General features: G+C 39.6%; 1 protein-coding gene across 1 annotated transcript in view; it reads right to left on the reverse strand.

The window, feature by feature from the left end:
* Window positions 1–27,714, reverse strand: part of PSD3 (pleckstrin and Sec7 domain containing 3) — a 364,145-nt gene that overhangs the window by 283,801 nt on the left and 52,630 nt on the right. The window contains exon 2 of the mRNA XM_015592799.2: window positions 18,907–19,015. Within this exon, the coding sequence (XP_015448285.1) occupies window positions 18,907–19,015 (109 nt within the window). The remainder of the gene's footprint in view (window positions 1–18,906; window positions 19,016–27,714) is intronic.

The following is a 27,714-nucleotide window of genomic DNA, read 5'->3' on the forward strand; positions in this document are numbered from 1 at the left end:
ATCAGGAATGGTCTTGCTTGGTAGTTCAATAGCTTCTCATAGGCCATGATTAGTAGTTTGGGTACATAGCCAATACTCAATAAATATTTGTAGGAATTAAATGTAATAAAAGAAACTTATTCCCTGCCCCTCCCTTAAAAAAAATTTAAAAAACTATCTAGATATAAGAACCAGAACTATACAAATGTCTGTTCCCAACAAATTCTGGGCAACTTGCCACCACAAAAAGAATCTCTACTCATTTTTCCTTTAAATAGAAAATTAAAACAAGGTCTCAATCCCCTTTTTTAAATTCTGTTCATTTTAACCAGGACTAACTCAAAGGTCACCATGCCAGTTTTTCCAGGGATAACCACAGGAGCCATATTTTACATATTCAACAATCCATCACCAAAAGGGTGAGAGCTCTCTAAATTGTTTTTTCCTAGTGTAGCTGGATTGAGCAATCCCTACTCATTTGCTAGGGCCACCTTTAACCAACACAAACATTTTTGTAAAATAGCTTGCAAAGTTCCAGATGTACTGAAATAAAAGTCATCTATACCTCAAGATTTGACCCTGGCCTTATTAACACCACTGTCTCATCAAGTGAAGTAAAACCAACTGGATACTTCAATATATGAACAGTATAGGCAAAACAAGGAAAAAAAACTCTTAGGGGAAGGCACAGATAACATAGCTATGGGTGGCAAAGTGCTTAGTCTTGATCTCTGTTATTTTGTGTCTTGCCGAGGAATCTTCTCTAATCCAACAATGCTGAAAGCAAAAAAAGACATTTTAATTCATGTTTCAGTATTCTAACGTATTTTTTTACTATTATCATATCCCTGGTATTATAATATCCCACTGCTGGGATGTGGGGGTTGGGTTGTTGGAAGTTATGCTGCAAGGAAAAAGGGGCAGGCCGGGTGCTCCAACTGTAATGGATAAAGAATCTAGACTTCTCCGCACCCTGAGACACAGAGGGCTGCCCCAGGACGAGTTTGCTTCCCTCCTAATTTAATGGCTGTCATCTGCACCCTACCATGGAAAGGAGCAGGTACTGACGAACCCGATGCCTCAGGCCATACCTTCCTTTCCTTCCGGAGGAAAAACACAAGGAGCTATTGTGTGGGCATCAACACCTATCGAGAAATGATGAGCTAGATAGGACCGAGGAAATCATACAGACCAACAGTTTAAAAATGCTTAAGTAGAGAAATTGTGCCTTCAAATGATGTCTGACACAGAAGTCCAATATGTCACAGATAGAAGAGGGGGCTGCCTTTGGTTGACTAGGGGTGGGGCATGGACTCATATCACTATCTCCCCATTCCCCAACCCCCAAGGAGACACAAAGACCTTGGTTTAAAGATTTAGAAAAGTGAAGTCAGAAAAGTAAAACAGTTTATTCAGTATCATACAACTAATTAACGACGTCAGAATTATAGCTCACTTTCATGTGACGTTAGTAGACTGGCAATTGAGGGTATAGTGGGATCTCTGATTCTTTGTAAGGCCATGGTGGGAATGATATAGTGGGAAGACGTAGGCTCGGAAGTCACTCTCAAGTCGGCATGCCAGTTCCATGACTTACTTGCTATGTAACCTGAGGTTAAATTACTTAAATCTCAGTTAGTCTCATCTATGAAATAAAAGGGTGGGGACTAGTATCAGAGGATTCTTCTGACATTGAAAGGATAACTAATATTAAAAATTTCCTACTGAAATGTCCTACAATAGATGATTGGCTAAAGAAGCTGTGGTACATATATACAACTGAATATTACTCAGCCATAAGAAGAGATGAAATACTGCCATTTGTGACGACATAGATGGACCTTGAGATAATCATGCTAAGCGAAATAAGCCAGACAGAAAAAGTTGAAAATCACATGATATCACTTATATGTGGGATATAAACCTAAAAGCAACAAATGAACAGGACAAACAGAGACTCATGGTCATGGACAATGGACTAATGGTTATCAGAAGGGAGGGGGGAAAAAATTAAAAAATAAAATGCTAAAAAATTAATTAATTAATTAATTAATTAAAAATTTCCTAGAAGAATATCTGTTACACAATTGTGTAAAATTTTCACTTCTGCTTGCATTCTCTGATAGAAAATGTAAACTTTATCCCTTGCTTTCCAAATAATATTTTAATTTTTTTTACAATTGACATATCTAGGAGATATGTATATATATTATACACACACAGAGGATATAGATGTGTATATGTGTGTGTATCAAGAATCAGTATTGTTACAATTAAGCAAAGAACTAAGGATTGAACCAAAAACTTAAGAAAAATAGCCTACTCATTTTGTAAGTCTACACCATAATTTAATATAGAGCAAAACAAATGCAATTACAAATCTAACACCTAAGAAACAGCCAGTTTGGGATCTTCCACATTAGTCTTTCAATAATTATATCTCCAATACTGATTTCTTCAGAAGTTTTTGCAAAATTTATATGTAAGGAAAAAAATTACTCCAGGCTGGGCTTTCACATATTATCTTAATGCAACCTATATTCAAGCAATATCATTATCAGGGGCCTACCAAAAGGTCCATCTGAGAGTACTGCTGGTTAACATTTCTATTTCAAAAACTTAAGTGTTTTTGCCATGAAAAACCCCAATCTTTAATTTTATAACATCACGAGATTAAAATACAACAGGTTTAAGGCATATTTGTACACAACTGGAATTTTTATAAACTTCCAGATTAGATTATGCAGAACAAAAACATATTATCTGACCTCCAAAACAAATCTGAAAGCAATCTGCTAGCAGGAAAAGCAAACATCACTTGACAATTTGAGAACCGCTACCAAAAAAAGTATAACAGACTCTGTCCACCAGAGGGCAGTGTTGTTTAACTATTAACAGAACTCGGTGAATAATTTAGAATTCGGCAATAAAATTTTGTACTTTTAAAAAATTTCTTTCCAAGCTTTCGGGGAAAAGTACACACCCACACCCACACCCACCCACACACGCACACACACGCACACACTCATTGAAGAAAAACCTATAAATCTGACATTAGGTATCTGTAATTAGGTTAAAATTATACCATAAAGGATGGTCTCCACTTCTCAGCATCATTTTGTACCTGTGAACATATTATCACACCCCAAGTGTAGGGCTCTCCTAAAAGGAATGAAGACTTGTCATGTCCAGTTCCAATCGACCAAAGCTGCTGTAGTTCTGACCAGCCCCTCATCCTCACTTGTAGCCTGATGCTAAGACTCCAAGAAAAGTGGTGAACAGTGGCAGTTGGGACCCTAACGTTTCATCACATTATTTTAAAACCAGTTCAGGAAGCCTAGGGCACGCTAGTCCTTGTATTAAACATCCACCCCACTATGCCCATAAAAATATTCTCACTTAGCAGTAAATACACTCAGAATTTTAGCTTGAGTGATTCAGTAACTACTCTGGCACAGTGACTGGTGAGGAGTGAGGGGTATAGGCTATGTGAATCTACTCCTAGAGCTCACCTAGGGAAATGGGAACCATCTGCCCTGAGTGATTTTCACAGTCACGTGATCATTTTCAGTTTCAATCTAAACAATTTTATACATACGGATGCATGCATTTGATAGAGAGAGCGTTATCTACACACACACACACACTTCTCTATTTCACTGCATTCAATTACCTCCTAATTGCCAGATGCTTCCGCCTTTATCTTACTGGATCATCTATGGCATGTCTCTGCAATTACTCTCTTCTTATTAAAATCTTTTCTTTCCTGTTTTCCAAATATCTTTCTGTTATGATTTTCCTTCTGTCTCTCTGGCTGTATCTGCTGAATTTCTTCTAAACACTACTCCTTCCGCCTGCCCTTTAAATATTTTTCTCCTTCAAAGTGCCATCTTCAGCCTTCTTTTCATTTTCCACATGCTTCCTGGGCAATCATGTCCACTTCCCAAATCTCTTCTCTTCTTTCTGGCCCAGCCCTGTATACCTGTCACTAGGTATCTCTATCTGAATGTGCCACAGGCATCTCAAACTCAGCATGTCCAACACGTCATCATTCTTCCAACACCCTAAACCTCCTCTTCCTTCAAACCTGTACCTTGTGAAAAGCCACCACCATCCACCTAGCTGCCCAAAGCACGAACCACCCCTCAGTGCCTCCCCTTTCCTTCCCTCCCATACCCAGAGGCCGAGAGAAGCACCTCAGCCTCTGCAGTCTGCCTCTTCATCCCTATCTCTGCTGCCTCAGTCCCATCCTCGTCACGAGTCCCCTGGCTTCCTGCACTACTCTCTGTGGCAGAGACAAAGGTGGTTTGACCCCATTGTTCACTTCTCCTCTCTCAGTAATAGAACTCCCAATTTTCCGCTGGGCGCATGGCCAATTGGAATTAAGATCACCTTTTCGGCATTTCCCTTGCAGCTAACTGTGGCCGTGGCACCATGTTATACAAGACGAGCTGTAACTGAAAGTGTTCTGTGGTAAGCCCTCCAAAAGTATCCTTAAATTACACATAGCACATGCCCCTCTGCCTTCTGATTCTCCTCTTCCTCCTTCCTGCTCTCGGGAATGTCGCTAGAGCTCAAGCAACCACATCAGAAGATGAGAAATGCTCAAAGGCGGAGTCAGGATCATCTGACACTGGAACCACCAGCGAGCTCCGGATCATCCACCTGGGCTCCTTCCATGGACAAGAAGAGGAACTTTTATTTTGTCGAGACCACTGAAGCGCGTGTGTGCATGTGTGTGTGCGTGTGTTTCTGGACTGATTTTGTAAATCCCAAATGTAAAGAGCCAATCTATTATTTCTTAAAAAGCAATAAAATGCATCCTCCTTGGCCCAGCCTATAAGACCTGGTCCTCGCCTGCCCTGGGCCTTTTCCCTCATTCCTCCCGTTGACACCAGCTGCTCAGAACAAGCCATGGTTTTCGTAGCAGCGCATCTGTACATAGGCTTCTTCCCCATCTGAAACATCTTTCCTCCCAACACCAACCCACCTTACCCTTACTCCGTTCAGATCATCCCCTCCTCCGGGAAGCCTCACCTCCCATCTAACATAGGTGTGCCTCCAACAGCCTCCCAAAGCTCCTGTCCTCACTTCTACTATAGCGGGCACCACACTGTGCCAGGATCACCATGGTACTTAATGTGTCCGCACCCAGACTTCACAGCCAGACTCTATGCTTTATCTCCAAATCTCTGGCCTAGCAACCATCGCTATCAATGGCACGCTGAACAAGCAAACACCCTCAGGAGCACCTTCACTTGCCTTAGAGGAAGGTTGTGGCATCTGATTCCTGACAGAAATGAAAACTGAGGCCTCCCAGCCCTTTGCCCAGGCCCATTTCCAGTAATTCAGCATTTCCCCAACTGTTCCGATAACACCCATTTAAGGAATGGTACTAATGTCAATAACGAGTGGATTTCCAGCCACCCAGACAACTCTCAGTTCCACTAACCTGTCAAATTCTCTCTGCCCTCAAAGCACCTCCCACACCTCCCTCAAGGGCATCTTCTGCCTGGCAGGCGTCCTACCTCAGCCTGCGGTTCCCAGCATTCTCCCTCCAGCTCCCAGCAGCTGCTCCTACCTGGGGAGGACGCCCTACTCTCTCCATGCTTTAATAATCCTCTAAAATTTGGCTGAAGATTACCCTGAAAGTCATCAATCTCTATAATCTTTATTTACCTTTCTAAAATTAGGTTTTGCCACTCAAAACTTGTTTAGCACTTGTCTCTTTCTTCGTGGTTTTCAAAGAATACCTACAATGGCTCTATACCCTGTCTGTAAACGTGCTCAGCTTCTTAGGACATAATCCCTCGGAGTTTCAATTCATGGACATAATCCCTCAGAGTTTAAGTTCATGTAACAGGAGCACAGCACGTACTTCTTGGCTTCGGCTTTTCAGCTGTGTTTGTTCTACCGTCTCCACGGCAATTGCTCTCCGTGACAGAGCAAGCCCAACCACGCAGGGGTTTCATATCTCCACTCGATCTCAGGAATCTCTTAACATCACCGCACATGCCCTCAGAAAGGAGCCCCAGCCTCTCCTCGCTCTGCGTCTGTGCCGGACACCACACAGTCAGTGCAGCCACCCCCGAAGCGCGGGACTGCGCACCGTGCCGTCCAAGGACTGCCCGGGTCTGAATCATCTGGGGAGCTCAGTACGGTAATAGGTTTTTGGGTCAAGCACCAAAACCAGAATTACTGCAGTGAGGTTCAAAAATATGATTTGTTTCTTCAGCTTTATTGACGTATACTGACAAATAATACATTGGTAAGATTTTAAACTACACAAGGTGATGATTTGATATGCATTGTGAAAGGAAGAGTCCAATTGTTTAACAAGCATCCCAAGCATGTGTCAATACATTTTTGCTAGCAAATCAGGACGGGACGGGGTCCGCCAAGTTCCCCAGAAAGTGAAGTGTCACCTACAGCCTGAAGCAGCTGCCTTCATTCACCCCAGAGTACAATACAAAGAATATCATTTTCTCAATATGCCATGAAGTGGAAAACATTTGCAGAGTTCCCAAAATTGCCCAGAAAACTATTAAATTAGTGTTTGTAGGGGAGGTTCATGAAGATCATTTTCAAAACTTCCACAGGTTTAAATCTAATGTGCTTTAAAATGCCAATTTTCAACTCTTTAAGAGCAAAAATATACCTTTTTGATAACACATTTTGCAATGCCTCCTTTATTATCTTGAAGTGAAATTCATAAATAATATAACCTGCCTAAATATAAAACAATCAATATAATGACTTGCTAAATGTGGCACAACTACTGGTTCACTAAATGTAATACAAAGGAGAAGTAAAATTAAAATGAATTTCATTATGTAAATGCTCAGGTTAATCAGATACCTGCTTGCACCTGAACCAGATGACCCTGAAAGCCAGGCTAAAGCACAGACCAACACAGGTGTGTTGAGTTGAAGACTCAAGAGCAGGAGCATCGCCTTGTGGGATGTGGTATTGTGGGATGTGGTATTTTGAAATAGGGAACAATCTTTCGTAAATCTCCTAACCAAACAAAGGACAGCAGTCCTCCCTGATTCGTGGTTTCACTTTCCACAGGTTCAGTTACCATAGTCAACCACGGTCCAAATATTAAACGGAAAATTCCAGAAATAGACAACTCGTAAGTTTTAAATTGTGCACCATTCTGAGCAGCCTGATGAAATTTTGTGCTGTTTCACTCCATCCAGCTGAGATGTGAATCACCTCTTGCCCAGTGTCTCCACTCGGTATATGCTCCAGCCCGTTGGTCACTTAGTATTCCTCTTGGTTATCAGATCATTTTTCAATATCACAAGGAACCCTTGTACTCAAGTAACCTTTATTTTACTTAATAATGTCTCATTCACCTCACTTTATCTCATCACATAGGCATTTTATCATCTTACATCATCATCAGAAGGATGACTACCTGATAAGACATTTTAAATAAGCAAAACAAAAACAGACTCATAAAAACAGAAATCAAAGGGATGGTTGCCAGAAGGGAGGGGAAAGCGGGTGGATGAAAAGGGGAAGGGGAACACAGTCAATAATATGGTGATAAGTTTACAGTGACGGATGGTGACTGAAACTAACATAACCAATATAAGATTGTATACCGAGTATATGTAAATAAAATAAATTAGAACAAATAGTCACTTCGAGTATAAAAATTTAAAAAAAAAGATATTCCAAGAGAGAGACTCCATTCACATAACTTTCATTACAATATATTGTTATAATGTTCTATTTTATTATTAGCGGTTGTTGTTAACCTCCGAATAGCCTAAATTTATTAAACTTTATCATAGATAAATATGTATAAGAAAAAGCATAGGATATGTAGGGTTCGGCACTACCTGTGGTTTCAGGCACCCACTGGGGGTCTTGGAACGTGTCCCCTTTGGGTAAGGGGTGGGCTACGGTAACACAGTCCCTCGATTCACATGGCGGTTAGAGACTTAGAAAATTCACTGATATTTTTAAAACCATACAAAAAAACACTGTGTTGATATATCCTAGAGCCAGATCATTAGAAATGTTTTTCTCCTAATGAATGCACAACAGGACATTCAAAGACACGCAGCACATGGAACAGTCTTTCCTTGTGCAGTATTATGCATGCACCTAAGGCAGGCAGCCAACCGTCACCGCCGATCTTTGTGACAATTAAAAACACCCCACAAATTTCCAAAACTGCTGCTTTAAAACAACCATGCAATCTCCCCCAAGCAATACGAATAGAGGCACTTGTATCAGGTTGCAACAGTATTTTAACCCTGTGCTGCTATCTTACATTATAGTGATTCCAGAACCTAGGCCTGATTCTCCCTACACAGTACTCTTTCCAAAGCACATATTTATATGAATACGAGCATAAAAGAAATTGATGATGAAATTCCACATGAATGGACACCCATCATAGATATCAGAAAACTTCTTCATAAATTCCTGAAAAACTAAAGCACACTATCATTTTTTACAACCGAATCATGTTTTCCTATTGATAATACATTTTAATTTCAGCAATATCCTCTCACTCATCTGATTGCTCTCCAATTGGCAGTGCTGCCTAAGCATTTCAGCTTTGAACATCAGTAAAATATATCAAACTCTAGTTCAGATGTTTTAAAGAATTCCACAACATTGTATTAAGATGGTTTATAAATAGCTCAAATAATTACTTTTTTTAAATACGGTAGTTCTTAAGCCTGTGTGTGCAGCATGATCTCCACCTGGGGAGCTGCTGAAACACTGAGCTGCCTTGGTCCCTTGCCCACAGATTCTGATGGCACAGGCCTGGAAAAGGTGGGGCCCCAGAATCTTTATTCTTTTTAAAAATTCAACAGGTGATCCTCATGCTGGCAGGGGTAGATCCAGTTTTGTGGCTCCTGAAACTTTCACAATTTGGGAGCTCTCTTTGAGAGAGAGAGAAAAATTGTGAGGTCTCTCAAAGCCTTGGAAAGGTCCCATGCATGAGCTTCACAGTATATTCTCCTCTGGATGCAAAGCATGACATAATGAGTATTGTTACTGGAAAATATGACTAAAAGTGTAAATTTATATACTAGTACTACTTTAAAGCAGAGGCCATTAGCCCAAATGCTTACAAGCTTCAGCAGGCAACACAGCAGGAGATAACAAAGGGCGGGTGCTGGCTGGCAAATCAGGGAGCGCCTGGGCACCAAAGGCGCCATTTAGGGCCAGTGACGATGCCCATTCAGTGTTGCAATCTCAGATTTTTCAACAGTAGCTTGAAATCTTGGTTTTTACATGAAATCTCCCGAATTTTAAAAGCTGGCTCAATTTTTTAACAAAACATTGACTAGGCCAAATAAAACACAGAGAATGCCAGTAGGTGACCTTTGCTTTACAAATACAAGAGAAAAGATACCCCCTACCTAAAAATAAAAAGAAACTTAAGATTGATGGTTGATTTAAGGAAAAATGAAGGGAGACACTGCTAAAAGCATACTTTGTAATGCAGTTCATACACCTGACAATAAAAAATTTTGTTGCAGGACCCATCTCGAAGATCCAAATATACTCTAAAACATCCTAATAGCACCTGAAGAGTTCTATAAGTCAAGAAAAGACAGACTAGCTATCCAATATAAAACACACAAAAATGAAAATCTTTAAAAATGAATCCTCAATGGCAAATAAGTACATGACAAAACTTTGACCTCAATTACACCTGGTGCCGCGGTTTCTGGAGATGAAAGCTCTCTGTTCTGATTAAGATGCCACGTTCCGATGCTGTTCTGAAGTTGATCTGACCCCACTCTCAAAAAAGTCAAATCCTGCTGCTCAGCTTTTCAATAGCTGCTTTAAAAAAAATAAATATGATGAACACCAGTTCAAAAAAAAATGGATCCTCTAGGCCAAATTAAAATATTGTACTGAGAAAATAGTAGGAATAAGCTTTTCAATATGCCCCCCAGAGTGCTTTTTGCAACATTCCTTAACTATCTCAGTATATGAAACGCCAAGCAGCTCTGATGAGGTAGCTGGGGCTGTCAGTACACAGCTTTGCACGCAAATATGTGGGCCAAGGTGGGATCAAATGGAATTATCATTATAGCCAAAGAGAAAGTTTACAGTCACTTCCTGTCCCACTTTGCCACACCAAAACAGACCATTATAAACGACTGCCAATCAAGCAAGGTTTGTGGAATATCTAAAATAATAGAAGACATCTGGCCAATTTAATAAAGGTCAAGGAATGGTGACCTAGTCCAATATATACTCGTACGTCATACTTTAAAATCATTTTTCTGCTTTCCATAATGGAATGAAAGGGGCTGTGAAGTAGAAAGGAAAATGCAAACTAAACAATACGTGCCAAAGATAGAGGATTTACTAACGGGCCAGGCATAAAATTACAAACCAACTTCTATCTGTGGTGGAGACAAGAAAATAGCTCAACAGAAGACCCTAGAATTAGCAGATTTGTCATCTGTTGCTTTGTATATTTGTGGTTTTCTACATCAACCCACACTTTTCCTAAAGCAATGACTCCTAGCTTTCCTGGGTCCTAAGACTACACGCCAGGTTAGCATCAGGGCACGAACAAGGTTAAGCTGCAATGCTACTTTTTTCGCATCTGGTTCTCCAGGAATTCTGTGTGTATCTGTATGGAAGGGTGTCCACCCAAATTAATAAAATGCTCTACATTTACCCAACACATTCTTATCTGTCATTAATAATTATTAACCTTCTCCCTCACACCATAAGCAAAAAATAACTCAAATCGATCACAGATCTAAATGTAAGATTTAGAACTATAAAACTTACAAGAAAATATCAGAATAATCTTCTTGACTTTGGCTTAGGCAATGACACCAAAAGCACAAGCAATAAAAGAAGAAATAGATAACACCAAAAGCACAAGCAATAAAAGAAGAAATAGATAAACTGGACTTTATCGAAATTAAAAAAAAAAAGAATTGTGCTGTAAATGATACTATCAAGAAAGTGAAGACAATCCACACAATGGGAGGAAATATTTGTGAATAATATATCTGATAAGGGACCTGTATACAAAATATCTAAAGAGCTCTTACAACCCAGTCAATTAAAAAGATAAATCAATTAACAACTGGGCAAAGGATCTGAATAGACATTTCTCCAAAGAAGATATAAACAAGCGAATAAACACATGAAAAGATGCTCGACATCATTAGTCATGAAGGAAATGCAAAACAAAATCACAATAAGACACAACTTCATACCCAGTAGGACGGTTATAATAAAAATAATAGTAACAAGTGCCAGAGAGAGTGTGGAGAAACTGGAACCCTCATACACTGCTGTAAGGTATGTAAAATGGTACACCTGCTGTGGAAAACAATTTAGAAATACCTAAAGGCTTAACATAGAACCACCATATGATCCAGCAATTCTACTTCTAGGTACATACCCAAGAGAAATGTAAATATACATCTATGCAAAAATCTGTACATGAACGTTCATAAAAGCATTATTCATAATAGCCAAAAAGTAGAAGCAACCAAATGTCCACGAAATGATGAATAAAGAAAATGTGATCTAGCCACATGATGCAATATTATTCCACAATTTTTTATTTTGGAATAATGTAGTGATATAGCATGGATGAAAACAGTATGATAAGTGAAAAGAGCTAGTCATAAAAGACCACATATTATATTATTCCATTTATATGAAATGTCCAGAATAAGTAAATCTATAGGAACAAAAATAAAAATTAGTGGCTGACTAGTGAAGGGGGTGGGGAACAGAGAGTGACTGTTAGTGGTTGCAGTTTTTTGGGGGGAGGTAAAATGTTCTAAAGTTAACTGTGGTAATGGATGCACAACTGTGAACATACTAAAAACTACTAAATTTTACACTTTAAATGGGTTAATCGTATGACATGAAAGTTTTATCTCAATAAAGCTATTAAAAATCAATCTCACTTCTGGGTACATATCTAAAGGAAATGAAATCAGTATCTCGAAATGATACCCTCACCCTTATGTTCATTGCAGCATTATTTACAATAGCCAAGACATGGAAAAATACTGAAGTGTTTATTGACAGATGAATGGATAAAGAAGATGCAGTATATATACAATGAAATATTATTCAGCCATGAGAAAGAAGGAAATTCTGTTATTTGCAGCAATATGGACCTTGAAGGTATTATGCTAAGTGAGTTAAGTGAAATAGAGAAAGACAAATATGGCATGATCTCACTTACATACAATAAAAAAAGAAAAAGAATTATTTAGGCTTCTGGGTCACTATGACAGACGGGGACACAAGTTTGCCTCCTCTCCTTCTCTAAGTCCTAATAAAACAACAATGACAAATTTCAAAAGAAAATAGATTCATAACAGTGCTGAGAAAAAAAGGAACATTATTAAGCTGGAGACTTCAATGAGTTTGTCAGTCTAAAAGGGATGGGATTATAATCGTAGACAAAATTAAACAAAAGTCACAACCTAGACTAACCCAGAAGGCCTCAATTATCCTAACAGTAGAGCCACAGAGAAGCTAAAAGCCCAGTGTTGGCAGGTATCCATACCTGGAGTGGGAAGCAGAACAGATGTCAACTGTGATTAACTTAAGAATTATCTACAGAGCAGCTTCCCATGTTGGCCCTGCTCCCACCTTCCTCCCCTACCCAGAGGCTGGTGGCATCAGGACTTAGCCTGGGTATAATATAACAGGCAGCCCACCCACCTGCCCCTGTGTCAGTCCACACACCTCACCTCACCTCACTTCACCTCACCTCACCTCACCTCAGCTCACCTCACCAAGATTCTTCTCAGCCTTCCTCTTTACACAGGGAAGAGGTCCGCTGGGAACACATACTCCACACATACAGAGAAATCCTAGCTATTTATATTTGTTGGGAATTCAATTTTTCATTCATGCATATGAATGGAAAAACAAGATCCAACAGACATTTGAGGAAAAACAGTGGCTTCCAAAAGAAGTTCCAAGACTTGGTGAAACAGAACTGATCCTGGATGAAGCAGAAACCCCAGAAACAGAAGGTAATCTATGAAAAAAAAATTCAAATTAATTCTTTAGAGAGATGCAAGATAATAATGCATCCATAAAAAAACAGACAGCAATGAAAAATGAGTGACTGAAGAATAGAAAAGAGCTCCTGAAATTATAATTATTAAAATAAAAATTTTATTAGAAGGAGGATATTTTAAAATAGGAGAGAAAAATCAAGAGACCAAAAAATATTAATCTAATCCAGAAGAACCAATTTCCATCTAATAAAAATTTCAGAAGCAAAAACCATTAGATTTAAAAATCTAATCCAGGAGAACCACATACATATAATAGAAAATTCAGAAGTAAAAATCATTTAAAAAGTAGAGAGGGGATAATCAAAAATAATAGAACAAATGTTTCCAGAGCTTAGGAAAGATATGACTGAAAGGGCTCAACAAGTGCCAGGCTGAGAGAACAATCAAAAACTCACGCCTCCTGACATGTCAGAGGGCTAGGTAAAGGCAACCCTTCAAAGGAGCAGGTCACACACAAAGGAGCGAACATCAATCCCATCAACAACAATGGATGCCACAGAGAGCGAAGCAATACTTCAGGCAAATGAACTGAACCTAGGTTTCCATTCCAGGGAAATGAGCAGTGAAACATAAAAGCAAAATAGGTCATTTCAGACATACGAAGCTTTAGGAATGTTACCCATCCCAGAACCTCTCTGAAAGTGTTACTAAAGTATTACTCTAGCAAAAAATAAAAAGAGTCCAAGAATGCATGGAATCCAAAAAGCAGCACATCTAATCAAGAATGCAATAAAGAATTTTGTTAATGTCTAAAGAGAACAGCTGTATAAAGGCCTAGAAAACTTTTGGCACAAATTAGATCAAGTTGTCAGAAGGTTCTAAGAAGAATATCTTCAAGATGAAAATGAATTGCCCATTACAAATAATATAGTTACACGTAGTGATAAAGTGAAGACATAACAATCCATCAGTGAATGTAACAACTGGCTGCCCCTCTCTCTCTCCTTACTCTCTCCTCTCTGCTCTCCTGGCCAGTATTGTTACCCCTTGACCAGCAGAGGTTACAGACATAGGATCTACTTCTCTTTCACTTCAGGTCCAACTACACTTGGATGCTGCATTTCTGTAAATGCTGGTGCTCGGTTTTCAATTTTTAAGTCAACCTGTAGTGAAAGCACAGAGGCTTTGTTATAGTTACAGAACGAAATGTAAATGCCGTATGCCTTGTAAGATGAGGGTAACACGGATGGAGGCTTAGCACGGGGAAGAAAAGCTGGAGGGGAAACGCAGACAGACCCATTGCATCCTCATGTTACATACGTGTCATGAGATGACTCTTAGAATTGACAGCTTAAGAAACAGTTTCAAACATTAATATTTAAAAACTATACATGTAACCAAGAGAAAATAAAAATACAACTTTGGGTATGGGAGGTGAATAGAATATGTGAGCCAAATTCTTCATTTGTCATACTATAGAATTAATAGATATTTTTTTAAAATAGATTAGAAATACAGATGTAAGCATATTATCCATGAGGCAACCACCACCATACAAGCTTTAAAAACAAAAGTAGAAGGAAAAAGAGAGTAGGAAAAAAGCAATAACCAGTAGTCACTGTCAATGGGAAGGAGAGAGGCATGGAGTCCTCAGTTCCGGGCGAGAGTCAGGGCTCAAGGTCGAGAGAGATCCAAGTGGTCTCCGTGTGCCGCTCCGAGAGGGATGGAAGCGGTAAAGAAGGTGGCTCTCGCTTCGGGTTGTACACTCTTCGGTAAAGCTTGTATTTTTCAGATTACACACAAGTATGATTTTGGTAATAAAAACTTAAAATTCATATTTAAAATAAAAAATAAATGCCTACGTCTGGGGCACTACGGGCTAGTCAGTCCATTTTCCTTTATCGAATCTGATACAGGGTTGTGTTTAAGATAATAATTAATGCTGAAGAGCAGGCAGGAGGTGAGAGAATCTGAACTGGAACCATATTCTGTTTAAGCAATTTGTTAAACAGGGATTTCAGCATTGTTCGACACTCTATCCCCAACACCCAGAACAATGCCTGGCACAGAGTAACCGCTCATGTATTTACTGAATAATGAAGAAATGTGTGGGCACTTCTGGGCATGGAACATACAAACAGAAAAAAAAATCACAAGCAAACTTTACCAAAGTGAGAACACAGTGCTTGGAAAGATGGATGCTCCTTTTTTCCCTTTCTTTTTACTTTTCTACAGATAATATTTAAGAAGAAGAAAAAAAAAAAGTAGGGATCAAAAAAGAGTTCGCCCCTACCAAATGTAAACCCAATAATGTGCACTTAAACCAACCATTTTTTGTTTTTTTTGTTTTTTAATTTCACTGTCGATAGCTTCCATTTTCTGTAAGTTATATTTGGTTCCCATTCAAATAGCCAGGTCCCTACTTCCTACGTTCCTCATTTATCATAATAGTTTCTTTTCCCTCTTTATCTTTTAAATAAACCTATTTTATAGTTTCAGAATATTCTATTAGCTCTAGTTCTTTGGGTCTCGATTTCCCTCTTTGTTCTGTATGCTGACTTTCCCTCCCATGGAAGTTCCTTCCTTTTTGCAGCCTATATCATTTTATTGGGAGCTCATCAATTTTAGAGATCACTGATGTAATTGTGAATATGGGAGTGAGTCATCTATATCCTAAGCTGTGAATGGGTCTCTCAGGGAGATTGTGCATTTACTTCAGCAATAACCTGTGGATTGGGTTTCACCAGTTCAACACTAGTTTTGTGTCACTTTCTAGATATCACAGGAAGATACAGCAGGATCCTACCCCATCTGTGCTGCAGGCTTGGGTTTCAACTCCACATGAGTGACTTTTCCCTCCTCAGAGCTCTGGAAACCAGTGTACCAATCCCCAGACCCCTCATCTCCTCCCTGGCGTAGGAAAGCCATGCTGGTCATCTAAGTGCACCAACCGAGGAAGGACAGGTGTGGTGAGTAGGAAGTCAGGAAGGCACTGTCGCCCAGCCCCTAATGAATACAGGCCTTATGTTTGGCCCCAGGTGAGGCCCCTACGGGACCTCTTTTTTTTTTTTTCATCTCTTTGCGGTTTAGAGCAGCTCTGTGAATATTCCAATAGCTGATTGAAAGGAAGAGGGGAACCTACCACTGGTGACTTGTCGCCTCCTCATTAAGTCACAGCACTGCTAATGTTACAGAGTTCAGAGCTTCTCAACAGTTACCAACTACTGCTCTAGTTCTTGTAAAGCTTCTGAGAGCTGCAACAGCTCCCAGGAAAGTGGCAGGGAACAGAGAAACCAGAGAAGCATGGTTTCCTTTCCTTTCACTATATTGATGAATAGATAATGAGAATGCAGGTCTCACTTCCTAGCAAGGGATCCTTCCCACTGTTCACGTGTTCTCCCATACCCATACAACACCCTAAACTCTTGTCACTGATTCAAGATCCCTGCAATAAGTTACAGCTTGAAAATAACCTTGCATTGTTTTCCCTAGAACCTCCCACGCGCACCCACGTTAAGTCCCTGCTCAGCGGCAAAGGCTAAGCCTCTCTACCTACAGAAGCGACACTTTCCTTGGGCCTAACTGGGGATCATGAACCAGCTGGCCTCTCTAATCTCAGGTGATGCCACCTGAGTATCGCTGGGGATGCATTCTAAAGTCACTGTCAGCATTTCCATTTTCCCAGCGGGCTGTTTCTGGAGCACTTAAGACAGTTTAAGTCACTTATTTAATCCACTTAAAAAAAATCCTCTGAGGGAAGAGGTATGTCTATCAATCAAATTCAAATGGAAACAATGTCCTACGCTCTCTACTACCTTTCCCTGTGGTCTTCTGAGTTCGGGCTATGTTTTGATGACAGATGAATGGCCTATACAAAAAAAACTTTAAGAGTATTTTTTGAAATGATAAAAAAGTACCATCATTTATTTGTGAAAAGTACTTTCCAAAAGTCAATATAAATTTGCATCTTTTACTCTCCTATGGTAAGCAACAGCTTCTGATGCTGATTCCAATTTCCAGATCGATCCATCCTGATTTACCTAAAACCGTACTTGTCACTTCCTTTCTGCATCACTTCCTTTCTGCATATCTGGATAAAAGAGTTTGGATAAAATGCAAACTCTTTACCCAGCCTCAGAAGGCTCTACATGGTTCTGCCCCTTTCCTAAAGGGTTAACTTTTTTAACTTGTCCCAGGGATATGCTTTGCAAATCAACCAGGCTAGTCTCCTCCCCGTTCCTCAAACAATTTACATTTTCTGCCACCACACCCTTGCTCATACCGTTCCCTCTATCTGAACTGCCCTCTCCAAAACTCTATTAATCATAATCCTAGTCATTCTTTAACAGCAAGTTCAACTTCCATCTCATCATGAAGTCATCACCAGCACAGGAGAAAGTGGTCATTCCCTCCACCAGTCACTTACAGACATGTTTCTCTCTGACCAAAGAACAAGCCCCTAAAGGGCAAGGACTGTGTCTTCTACTTCTCTGCATCCTCACAGTGCCCAGCACATAATAAATACCTGTTAAATAAATTTGTTCAATGAATTCATGCATACATTCACACTTGCAGAATAACATCACACTGAGCAAATAATACCAAACATTTTTACCAAGGCAAATAAGGAACAGAAGGTTTTAAATATCATTTTAATTGACCTCAGGTATACAGGGAAATCTCCTTAAAATCTATGAGTAAAGAAGAACCAAACTCATCCACCAATAAATCAGAGGACAATGCAGACATTTAATATTATTTCTACATAGCAAAGTAAAAATGTTTTATCAAAGTAAAAAAAAAAAAGCTTAATTAGCACAGAATCACAATGTGGCATTCAAAGCTAAGACTATGATCATTATTCTGACTATAATCAGTATTCCTTGTCTCAGAAATAGTGAATAGATGATTAAGTACCTCAAATCTAAAGCCCAACATACTTAGGTATCTATGTCACACAATAAACAGCAAATTAGGACATTGTGATAAAAGCAGAATGATTTCTTAAAAGTAACTTAGCTGTTTTATACTTTATTAACAGTCTCCAACTATTGAAATATCTAATAAATATCATTAAGGCAAAAGAAATTGGTAAATGGCTGCATATGCACTGCATTCTTCATATCCCCAAATATTATGGAGTCCATTATATAATCCCATCTAACATGTAGAAAATGTATAGTTATTATTTGACTTTTTCAACTGAACAACAGCTATATGAGGTCAGATTCCTTGTCTACCCAAAAGAGAAATCAGTCTCAGACAGTGACAGAGTTGAGGAAAGTCAGGTTTGTACTCCTAAATGTCAACCTCAAAGGTCAGGGATATGATGATAATGATGATAATGATGATGATAATGATAAATGATGACACAGCAAACACTTTTACAGCAGTCATTATATGCAGAGCGTGGTTCTGAGATCCTTCTATACACCAATTTATTGAATTCTCAAAAGAATTGTAAGACATGTATCACTATAACGCCATTTTACTGATGAGAAAACTGAGGCACAAAAAGATTAGGTAACTTACTCAAGGTCACACACCTCAAAAGTTACAAGGTCAGACTCAAACTCAGGAAGTTTACCTCCAGACGCCATGGTCTTAACCACACGTACTACCCTTTTCCTGTCTAATTCTCAAGACAGGCTGATCTTCTTTATCATCTCCTGATTGAGTGGTACTTTTGTTTACCTGCAGTGGTGCCTTTCTACCTCTATAAAACCTATTTGCTTTAATAATTCATCAGAACGATCTTCCTAAGATGTAGAATTCAGAAATATATGATGTGATTCTTGTACCTTGTTCTAAGTAATCTCAAGCCAGTTCTTGGTTTGAAGAATTCTCAGCTTCTGAGATTTGAAATTTCACTGGTACTTCCTATCTGTCACCTGAAGGAGGAGGGTAGGGACACACTTACTGGTATCTGGAGTTTTCTCTTCAGATCTGCCAAATAAAAATTCGTATTTGGCCTTGGCAACACTCTGGGAATGTGCTGACGCATTGTTAACCCAAACAAATGTCTCTGCCTGCAAAATTAGAACAAAACAAAGATATCATTAAAAATACATCATAAAGCAAACCAATCAACAGGAGGATGGTTAAGCAATTATGACATATCTACGTGAGTGTCTGCTATATGGCCGTTAAAAATGAAACAGGAAAAACATACCATGACCAAATGCAGAATACAAGATGATCACTGCAAGGTTACAACTATATAAAAATTGTTAAACACATGAACATCTATAGGGGAATAAGAAAAATATGAAAAGTTCGGCTCAACTGAGAGGCAGAATTATGGTGGAATTTTTAAAAATTAGGTTTATATTACTTTTCTGCAATTAGATCACTGCATTTTATTTTTAGACACACAATTTTCCAAATGATTATCATTACCCGCAGCCCATAGCAGGAACATTTCTGTGTGTGGGTTCTGCTAAAGTGTTCAACAAAAAGTAGTCTTTCCCCAAAAGAGACCACATTTTTATTTAATCAGGGACACCATTCAGCCAAACAACACACAGAAGTGCCAGGCATCCTTTTATACTAATTAACCTAAATTTGAGCATCTATCCCAGTGTCCTTCGGAATTCCTAAAAGTACCTATTTGAAAGAAAAACTACAATGGCAACTGTGAAAGTGGTTCACGTGATAATTCTGAATTCCTAAAACCTTTTTCCTCATTGTTTTAGACAACTGACAAAAATCAGGAGTGCCTCCCTTCCATGGCCTATGATTAATTAAAAATAAGTAACAAGGTGGAGATTTCAAAACACAAAGAAATTTAGCCTAGTCGAATCAGAGAGTCATTATTCTGCCTCTTTCCTCCAAACTCAAAAATTAACCAGGATCCAGACATCACTCACACTGGTTTCCCCCATCTAAATAAATGAGACATCTTTTCTCATGTCTGGGCAGCAGACATTCACTTTAGGAGAAAGGAACATGAAGAGGTTTATCAGCAACCAGGCAACTACTTCAAAGGGGGAAAATTTTATGCCTTCTTTTACATCCTTTGGAACAGAAATGATTGACAACAGTGAAAAGGCCATGGCTAGGTTATGATTAACTCCATCAGCCCACTGCTGACAGGTTCAGTGGGCAGGCCTCTGTGTGTTCTTGTATACCAATATCAAAGAGCCAGCTTGTACAATTTTGAGATTAGCAATTTCTTAAAATAGCTCCACACCATTTAATGTTCATAAAATGTAAAATTTATCTTTCTGGAAAAGGTACAGGCTCCTCTTGGAGCTATATGCTTGATAATCACGGGTTGTTAATTACCCCTTTCCCCAATAGAGAAGAAAGATTAATTTTCTGATGTGTTCAGGGAGCTTTCGGGCCAGTTAGAGAGGAACTTGGTACCCTCACTCAGGTGGAGTGCTTGGGGAAGGCTCTCTGAGCAACTAATACCCTCAGCGTCAAGAAGGATCAGTCTGGGGAAGGACAGAAACATCTACCTAAGCAATGGCCTTAAAGTATGAAAGAACTAGACTACTCAAATAACAGAGAAGGCCAATGTGGTCACAGAATAGTGGGTAAAGGGGCAAGTTTAGAGACTGACCAGGAGAGCAGCACAGCAGGGAGTAACACTAGAGAGGAAGCAAAGGCTAAACACATACGAGGACAAGTTTGACGGGAAGACCCAAAGGGTTTTAAACATACAGTGGTCCCTTGACATTTTAAAAACATCATTTACGTTTTTAAAAGGTTATACAGTTGTTATAGAGAAACTGGATTGGAGTGAGTCGCGAGAAAGTACAGACACCAGTGAGGAGTCCAAATGGGAGAGTATGGAAGCTTAGAGCAGGAGGATGGCAATGGAAATAGAAGTAGATGAATTTCAAATGTATTTTGTAGAGAGGATTTACATAAATTTTCTGATAAACCGGATTTAAAGAATGAGGGAAAGGAAGAAATCATGGATAATTATAACGGATAACATTTTCGAACCACTTACTCCAGGCCAGGTGCTATTCTAATAATTCCACAATACGTGGACCTCTCAGTTAAGCCGGAGAACAATCCTCTGAAGGGGGCTCTGCTACCATCTCAGTCTCACGGGTGGAGAAAAGGAGATGACAAGTGGGTGAATAATTTGTCCAATGTTACACAGCCAGTAAATTGTGGATCCCAGATTCATATCCTAAATTCGGAATCCGCGACCCAGGGAATCTGACTTGAGCGACGGGGTGCACATATTGAGATGGGGGAAACCGAAGAAGGAACATTATCAATAGCATGAATTTGGGCTTCCAGGTGAACTCCCAAGGTCTTAGTAAAGCAACAGAAAAGAAAATTCTAAAGAAAAATTCATTACTATAGTGCTAGGAAACAATGCAAAAGAAAAACATGCCATTGATGAAGCACCACTTTTAAGAAATTTCAGGAAGATAATTTGGGGGTGTACCATCTACAGCTAAAGCCTGAGAACTATTCTCTAAAGGAAGGCTCCTCCCGGGCAAGGGTTCTCAGCCCCAGTTCCATGGGGACTGTCAACAGGATCCTAGAAGTCTGAAGTCAGATGGCGGGCGGGGGGGAATACACACATCTTTACTTTCACTTACCTTAAGCTGAAATTTAGCCCTTTCTTTCAAATATGAATATATGCAACAAACTAATTCTAACTTTTGTCACCAGTAGGAATCATAGCTGTTTTCATTTCACATAACGGTTATTGCAGATATCTTGAACTATTATTTATACTCATCCCTACTTTGAAATGACAGTAGGTACTAGACCCACCACTAAATCCTATTATGAATAAATGTATTACCATATCACAAATTTGTTAAATATATTGTTAACCAATATAATTGGTTTCTTTTGCAGCTCCACATATATTATTATACGCACTTAAAAAGCATTATTCTGACAAGAGATTCAGTGCTTTACCAGACTGTCAAAAGGGGCCATGGCACAAAAGGAGATTAAGAGAGCCTATTCAAGAGCATCTGGCCTCAAACTGCAGGTCATGACCAACTACTGGCTTGTGTGATCAGTTGTGTGGGTCATGACCAGACTTTTATATAAATAAGTTTACACACACACACACACACACACACACACACACACACACGCAACAGAATAAAACTGAAAAGACCAGAGTAGATAGCACACAATAAGATAAGCACTGTTTTAGACAACTTCCATCTTGCTCGCTCTCTCTGTGTTCGTGTGTGTGTGTGTGGGTGTGTGCGCACGCGTGCGTGCATGTGTTGGGTTATGATGTAAAATGTATTTCTCCCCATGAGTCATGATCAAAACTGTTGGAAACATACTGCTCTACGGTGGTTCTCAAACGTTAGCATGAATGAGCACCACCTACAGGGCTTGTTAAACCATGTACTGGAGGGGGGTCACTCAGAGATTCTGATTCAGGGGGTCTGGAATGTTTGGCCTGAGAATTTGCATTGTCTAGCAATTTTGCAGGTGATGCTGATATTGCTGATCCAGAGACCAAATTTTGTGAACCACTTGCTCTAGACCAGTTTTTCATACTTTACTGTATATATGAATCACCTGGAAATCATGTTAAAATAAGGATTGAGCAGGACTTTTTACCTCCTAAAAAGTTCCCAGGCGACGCTGGTGCTGATCCTTAGAGCACACTTGTGCTAAGACTTGAAAGTGAAGCGGAGTCCAAAGCATAGTCAGACTCTCAGAAAAGAGAAACATTTTTTGAAAGGGAGTAAAATATACTAAGGGGCTCCGCTCTACTAAAGCATTCTATACCAGGACATTTGTGAGGGACACTAGTATCCAACATTCAGGCCCAATCACAGCAGTAACATTCCCCCAACTTGCCTAATGAAATAAAATTCATTCTGCTTACATTAGCTATTCTTAAAGCTGCAAGCCCCACTGATGTACCCTCTTCCCATGCCAAGGGTTATAAATCTTCACCCATCTCTACAACAACTTTTGCAGGTCTCTGAAAAATTGTACTTAAAACAATCAGCTTGATGGATGACCCATATAATTCAGCACTACTTTTTCCTTCTGTATTACTCATTGAATAAAATATATTCCTTTGTTTTATCATAGTCATTTTAGAAACATAAATCTCATTAATAAATATGGAATACGAAGTAACATTAACAAATGGACTGTTGGAGGATCCAGATTTAAATCCCTTCTGGGACTTCCACTCAATCTCACACCAAAGTTTAGTCTGCGGACTTCCGCTTCCCTATCGATAAAGAGTGCGATTCAAATTTACCTCTAAGGTCCCTTCTAATTCTGAAGCACAAAGACTCTTCACACTTCTGAACTACTTTCACAGGTATTTCATTAACAAGAAATAACACAAATCTTTTCCCTGTGGTAAAATAGCGATGACATGATCGCCAAAACATGCCTGCATTTAAAGTTGCAAGTACACCATTAAATGGATGGGAGAAATAAAATCTCGGTCTTACATTGCACATGGCTTTTCAAATACACAAAAAAATTTCACTCACATTATCCAACTCTCAACATGTTACTGATTTTATTACCTATTTTAGACACAAAAGAAACACTTGATATAAAATCATTCTTCAATTGCCTAGCTACAAAAAAAAAAAAAAAATGTAGAAGAGAAAGCAGAAAGCTGCAAGCAACATTTAAAAGTAAAAGTACTTTTCAGTTGACTTGGGAGGAGGTTGGGGCCAGAGGAGGGTGGTGGAAATAAGGTTGAGAGCAGAGTTTGAGGAGGGTGGCATGCTCCTTCATTTCCTTATCATTTCAATTTCAGTATGATGTTCAGAGGATATGAGCGTCTCCTAGTCAATCAAAGTTGAGTATTATAAAGTGCTTTTAGGCCAGAGAAGATTATAAGCTGAATGAAAGACTATAAAAATAATATTTCACAACTCAGTCAAACGAACACTTGATTCCAACATTCACACTCCACACTTGATCCTGTTCAATCCCATCTGTTCCCATCACCCAGCAGAAGTCAGGCCCATGGAAACAGGGCATAGCTCGTGCCAACTCAAGTGCAGGCAAGGACTGGCAGCTTAGTGCTAATATTGCAAACGGCAATGGTTAGGTGTTATGGGCTGAAACTCACATGTTGAAGTCCTAATCCCCAGTGCCTTAGATGTGACTGTATCTGGAAACGGTGTCTATAAAGGTCATTTAGGGTGGGGCCTAATCCAGTGTGACTGGTATCTTTATAAAAAGAGATTAGGACACAAACATACACAGAAGGAAGATCATATGAAGACACAGGAAGAAGGAGGCCATCTGCAAGCCAAATAAAGAGGATTCAGAAGAAACAAACTGCTGACCCTTTGATCTTAGACTTCTAGCCTCCAGATCTGTGAGAAAATAATTTCTTTTCTGGTTGTCTTACCCACCCTGTCTGTAGTACTTTATTATGGCAGCCTAGCGAACTGATACATTAGGGAGGGCTGAAAGAGTTATGAACAAATGGTAAGTTAAGATGACCAGGAACAAGTCATATTAACATAGGAAAGAGGCATGAAAACTACACAAATTGACTAAATATTAAACCAAGTTGTATCCAGAGCCTACTCTGTGCTGCTAGACACTGGAACCTGGCTGATCAACATAGGGCCAGACAACCAGGAACCTACAGGAAGATACCTGCTGAGATTATTAACATCTACTTCCTTGTGCCTTTAAGGCTGCATACCCATTCCCTGAAAGGAAAACAGATATAAACCCAATTCTTGACACTGACTCACACTCAGGGTCTCATTTTCTGGCTTTGAAAGAAGACTACATCTCTGTCTGTGGAGCATTATTCCTTCTCTAATAAACTTTCCCTTTGTTTCTAACTCTGGCTCGCCCTTGAATTTTTTCCTGCAGGGTCCAGGACCCTCCCTCTCTCAGCAGAGGTAGGGCTTGAGTCTCTACTCGGGGAGATCCGCTCCATCCTGCATCACTGATTAAAGGGAATTGGGAGGCTGAAAGAATGGGGTGAAGGGTTAAAGAAGTTAAATTAGTAGTTGATAGTTGGTCATGGGGATGGGGAGCACGGCAGAGGGAACGCAGTTAGCATTAATGTGATGGCTAGGTGGAGGGCCAGGGGAGGGAGAGAGCAATTGGGGGGATTGTTTTATGAACTATATAGATGTCTAACCAATGTACTGTATACTTGAAACTAATTTAAATAAATAAATTATAAAGAAAAAAAAGGGAATAGAACCAATCCAAGTTACACCACGGAATACTCAAAGGGACTAAGGAAAAGGGAAAGGTGGGGAGAGGAGTGGCTAAAACAGGTAGGATTAGTGAAAAGGAATAAGCTATCCAGGAATTAGATCCCTAGATCCCTGCCTCTACTTCACTGGGCAACTGTAACTCCCCCACCCAGGCAAAAGAATGGAGCTTTACTCACTGGAGAGATTTTTTCAAAGAATAGCTCCGGCCTGGGAGACACCAGGCACAATAGATACAAGGATACCACAGTGGACACGGAGATTTGTCTGCTGGATGTTAAGATGCTTAGATGTCTCTCACCCAGCCTGTGGAATGTACGCTAGACTTTATCTTGCAGACAGGAGATCTGAAGAGTTTTCTCTTCAGAATGCAACTGGCCAAAGAAAGATCTAAATAATTAAATCAGGGGCCCACTAATACATGGCCTAAGCAGGCCCTCCTAAAGTGAAGGTTAGAACTTCCAATTGGCTCTGTAGACCCCCTTATTACATTACATTATAGTCCTTAACTTTCATGATTTTTTGAAAATGACAGGCTAGTTATATTGTAGAATATTCTTCTACTTGGGGTTGTCTTTACATTTCCTCATGATTAAATTCAGATTATGCATCTTTGACAGAAATATCACAGAAGAGATGCTGTTCTTTTTGCATCGTATATAGAGGCACAGGATTTCAATTTGTGCAAATATCCTATTCCTCATTACACTTTCAAATTATAAGTTTATTTACTTTTATCAATACGAACTGAATTTACTGTTACAGCAGTGGGCTGTAATCCACTACTCTCATTATTTATTTCGATATTGATGGCCCAGTTTTGGTCAGTGGAAAGCTCTTCCTAGCTGGCTTCTGTGTCTTTTTTACATGTCCTCATTATTCTCTCAGCACTTCTTTACTTTCTGGTATATTAGGCAGTTTCAGGCTTCTCTCTGGAACCAGCCATTTCTTAAAAAACAAACAAACAAACAAAAAATACTTGGTCCCTTTTAGTAAAGAATATTATTTAGTCATTAGATACAAGAATTAAATGTTGGGTGGCTGGGTGAGCTCATTGCTACTGGGGGTACCAGCTCGGCTATTGGAGCTACCAGCTAGTAGACCAGCTCAGGGGACAGAGCTAGAGAGTTTTAAACACACACACACACACACACACACACACACACACACACACACACACCCACCGCCGCCCTGCATCCCACTGCAGTAGGCTGAATAAGGACCTCTCAAGATGGCCACATCTTAATCCCAGAAACCTGTCTGTGAATGTTGCTTTATATGGCAAAGACTCTGAAGATGTGATTCAATTTCTTGATACGAAGAGATTATCCTGGATTACGCAGGTAGGCCAAGATTTGAGACAGAAAAGAAGAAACTCAGAGGAAAGCAGAGTGGGAGAAAAGATACTACACTATTAGATGGAGAAAGGGGCTGAGAGCCAAGGAATGCGAGGAATACAGCAGCAGCTCTAAGTGCTGGAAATGGCAACGAGATTTCCTAGTCTCCAGAGGAACCACAGCCCTGCTGGCCCCTTGATTTTTGCCTCTAAAACTCATTTCAGACTGCAGGCCTCCAGAACGATACGGGAATAAATTTCTGTTGTTTTAAGCCATCAAATTTGTGGTACTTTGTTATAGCAGCCACAGGAAACTAATACACACACAGAGAAGCGTATATACAAATACATGCTTTTATATCTATTTTTATTTCTATATCTATCTAATAAAAAAATCACGAGTCACACTCATACTTTTTCCGTAAATATACTTCTGCTTTCAAGTTCAAATGAGTGAGATAACAAAAAAAAAAATCACAAGATAGTAACTGTTATTCCACCTATACTGTTCCTTATTAATGCAGTTCATCCAAATATACCTTGCTCTTCCACTATACTTAAGAAATTTGTATTTCTGAAAATAAAATGCACTCCTTCAGTTTACCTGGCTATAAAGAGAGGGATTCAAATGCTGTCATGTGCAGCATTTTTCCTTTCAAAAATATATTTGACATACGCCTGCATATAAACATGCAGAAAAAACATGAGTGTTTAAGAAGAGGAGCCTGGCCCATGTAATTTACGATTGCCCTATGACCAGGCCTTACTCTCCTGACAGGTTAATCGGATAAGTATTCCAAAAAGCCAGTAACAGCACCAAGTAAAATGGGAACACAGAGCCTCTCAAGAGTAGAAAGTGGCCAAAAACAGCCAGGAAACAAATGGGGTAAAAGAAAAGCCAAATCTTTGACTTTTAAAGGTTAGAAATAGCATGGAAACCAAAGGGCAGAGCAGGAAATGCGACTGCAAGGCCAAAGAGAAGGGAGCAGGAAAAGCACGACTCAGCTCCTCACCTACTCACTATCCAGCCCCACTGCCAGCCTGTTTTCACTGTGTGAGCACAGAGACAAGGGCTGAATTCATGGACTTTTTAAAAGCCCTGGAGGTCCATTCTCATCTTCACACCAGCTGCTGTCTATTCACTTAGCCCGTTTCCTGAAAGCATACTCCCCTGGGACAGGAAAAGTAGGGGTTCTGCAGCTCCTTCAGGCTCAGA

This window comes from Pteropus alecto, unplaced genomic scaffold (assembly GCF_000325575.1).
Source record: "Pteropus alecto unplaced genomic scaffold, ASM32557v1 scaffold24, whole genome shotgun sequence".
In the NCBI taxonomy this organism is placed as follows: domain Eukaryota; kingdom Metazoa; phylum Chordata; class Mammalia; order Chiroptera; family Pteropodidae; genus Pteropus; species Pteropus alecto.